We start from the raw sequence: 3,284 nt of genomic DNA on the forward strand, positions 1-3,284 counted from the left end.
AAACTACTGACAGTTGACTTTTTATAAATAATAATAATCATTTATTTTATATAGCGCTTCTCTAGACACTCGAAGTCGCTTTACAGTCCAGTAATACTACTGTTGTTGAGTCAGGAATGTAATGTTAGGATGTTTTGTTTATTTGACTGTAAAACATAATTTAAAGTGAATAATTAGGAGCAAGAACACCTGATGTGGTGACGTCATCAAGTCAGCTGCTGGTCCTCCCGCCCTTCCTTTGCTCCTCCTGCTTCCTCCGGAGTCTGGACTCCCAAGACCAGACTCCAAAATAACACAAGTCTGTACTCGTGTACTTTGAATTGAGAAACGCCGATGGAGTCAACGACTGATGCGTCTTAATCAGTCAAATGATCCAATGACCCTGGTGGCCGCTGGGCGGCGCTGCAGCCTGCAGGCCGGAAAGTGGGTCCGTCTGCGTTTCCGGTTCCGTCACAGTTGCGCTTCAAAGGGAACCCTCGACCCGCCTCAGGTCTGCGGGGTTTCGGTCTCTTTGTTGTTGTAGATCCTGACACCGCTACACAAGTTGTAGATTCATGGAGTCCCGAGCCGCCTGGCTGGAGAGGTACCCCCTGGCTCCTGCTGGGCTTTCCCGCTCGCCGCCCGCCCCACATGCATTCGGTTCTCACCGAGGGTACAGTGGCGGTTCTCCATCCGGGTTCGGTAGCGGGTCCCGGGGGTTCGGAGACTCTCCGTCCGGGTTCGGTAGCGGGTCCCGGGGGTTCGGAGGCCCGAGGCGGCACAGAGGAGCTGGTTCCCGAAGACCTCAGTCCTTCAGTCCCTCAAACCTGCAGGTGAAGTCTCGCGTGATTTAACAGACTTTGATATATATATATATATATATATATATATCGTGTGTATATGTATAGGTGTTTTGTTCATGTTTATTTACGTGTGTGTTCAGGGTGACGCTTCAGTGGAGAAGTATTTCAGTCCCTCGATGATGCAGGATCCCTGGGAAGCTCTTCAGACAGACGGCTGACCTGAAGGAAACTGACCCCAACGAGATGATACTCAGAGGGACCAATCACAGGCTGCTGCCTCCTCACCGTCAGTCACATGACCACCATGCTCCCTGTGCCTATGATCTGTTGACTGTAATCCTTTGATCATGTGATTAGTGTTGTATTGATCATGTGATTAGTGTTTTATTGATCATGTGATTGGTGTTGTATTGATCATGTGATTAGTGTTGTATTGATCATGTGGTCACCAGCCATCACCTTTAAAGTGTGTTTCAGCTTATCTTGTGGATTTTAATAAAAGTGCTTAATGTGGTTTATTGGAGTCATAAGGTCATAATGATATGAACTAACCAACACTCAATAGGGTTAGAGCCTTAATAATGAACTCGATAGGAACCACTACCTCAGAGCAGTTCAGAACCACTACCTCAGACCTGTTGAGAACTACTACCTCAGACCAGTTCAGAACCACCAGTTCAGAACCACTACCTTAGACCTGTTGAGAACCACTAGTCCAGACCTGTTGAGAACCAGCGTTTGATCTGTTAGAGTAATGTGGGTTATAATAAATATCATTTCATGAAACGGATTCATCTTATAACATACGTTCGTTCATATACATATACAAATATATTAATGCATGTACAATATGTTTACACTTGAATAGACAATACTGAAATGCAAAGCGTAATGTCACAGTAGTTCATGTTCCGTGTTATGAAGCCCAGGGCACAATGAGAGGGATTGGGCCGTGGATTCGGATTCTCTAGACACCACAGTTGTCTTTCACTAATTCCTCATCACCTCTCCTTCCCATCTTTCCTTGACCCCATTTCCCCAAGAGATATAGGAAAAGAGGTTCGGAAACGGAAGTTTGGAGGTTCTTTTTCGACCGCCGGTAGCAGTGTTTCTCCGCGGCTTTTATTTTGACAGGACTGAGTGACCCGGATGTGACCGGTAGTACTTCCGGTGGGCTCTGCGCTTCTTGTCGACATCTGGATCGGGCTTCCTGTGGCCCATCGGTTTCTTTGATGGCGGTCTGTGCGTGTCCGCGCGGGTCCCTGCTGATCGGGTTGGCCTTGCTGGTCTCTGCGGTCCCCCCTCTGGTGGCCTGGGACGCGGATCTGGAGCTGCTAGACCTGGTGGAGGAGATACCGCAGAACTTCTACCAGTTCCTGTCGCTGGACCAGGTCTGCTAACGGTCTCCATGGTTACGAGCAGCTAGCTGAGGGCCACGTGCACAGAGTGGCTGAACTAGTTAGCATCTGGAGCAGACCAGTGATTCCAGTTCACTGGTTAGACTGGTGGCTGGAGCTAACGGTTATCTTAGAGTAACAGCTGGGGAACCCGGATGTAGTTGTAGATACGAGGCTCGTGTCTCTTGTAAGGGGCGGAGCCAAAACTCGGTGGTCAAGTCTACTATAAACAAACCAAAAGTCACAAACAGTGACTTCCGGTTAAATCTGTAGGCTACTTGTAGTTTACAGACCTCGTTCGGATTTATTCATGTTTTTGTAAATATATTTATATCGAAATTTGCGTTCATCTGCATCATTGTTCTTTTAATGTAAAACAATTTGCTTCTTGTTTTGATACGTGTTATATAAATAAGCTTTATTATTATCAACAACACAAGATTTGTCTTCAGATTAAACCTAAGACACAATGAGCAATTTCTTTGACTGAGGGGACACAAGGTGACTGAGGGTCCACAAGGTGACTGAGGGGACACAAGGTGACTGAGGGTCCACAAGGTGACTGAGGGGACACAAGGTGACTGAGGGGACACAAGGTGACTGAGGGGACACAAGGTGACTGAGGGGACACAAGGTGACTGAGGGGACACAAGGTGACTGAGGGGACACAAGGTGACTGAGGGTCCACAAGGTGACTGAGGGGACACAAGGTGACTGAGGGTCCACAAGGTGACTGAGGGGACACAAGGTGACTGAGGGTCCACAAGGTGACTGAGGGGACACAAGGTGACTGAGGGGACACAAGGTGACTGAGGGTCCACAAGGTGACTGAGGGGACACAAGGTGACTGAGGGTCCACAAGGTGACTGAGGGGACACAAGGTGACTGAGGGGACACAAGGTGACTGAGGGGACACAAGGTGACTGAGGGGACACAAGGTGACTGAGGGTCCACAAGGTGACTGAGGGGACACAAGGTGACTGAGGGGACACAAGGTGACTGAGGGGACACAAGGTGACTGAGGGGACACAAGGTGACTGAGGGTCCACAAGGTGACTGAGGGGACACAAGGTGACTGAGGGTCCACAAGGTGACTGAGGGTACA

At 48.8% G+C, this 3,284-nt stretch overlaps 1 protein-coding gene across 1 annotated transcript; it reads left to right on the forward strand.

Moving 5' to 3' along the window:
* The first annotated feature begins 554 nt into the window (after positions 1 to 554).
* On the forward strand, positions 555 to 1,298 carry mplkip (M-phase specific PLK1 interacting protein). The gene is made up of 2 exons (XM_056411102.1): positions 555 to 824; positions 923 to 1,298. The coding sequence occupies exons 1-2, from the start codon at positions 555 to 557 to the stop codon at positions 998 to 1,000; spliced, it is 348 nt and encodes a 115-aa protein (XP_056267077.1). The 3' UTR covers positions 1,001 to 1,298.
* Positions 1,299 to 3,284: the final 1,986 nt, after the last annotated feature.

This window comes from Pseudoliparis swirei, unplaced genomic scaffold, assembly GCF_029220125.1.
Source record: "Pseudoliparis swirei isolate HS2019 ecotype Mariana Trench unplaced genomic scaffold, NWPU_hadal_v1 hadal_83, whole genome shotgun sequence".
Classification (NCBI taxonomy): Eukaryota; Metazoa; Chordata; class Actinopteri; order Perciformes; family Liparidae; genus Pseudoliparis; species Pseudoliparis swirei.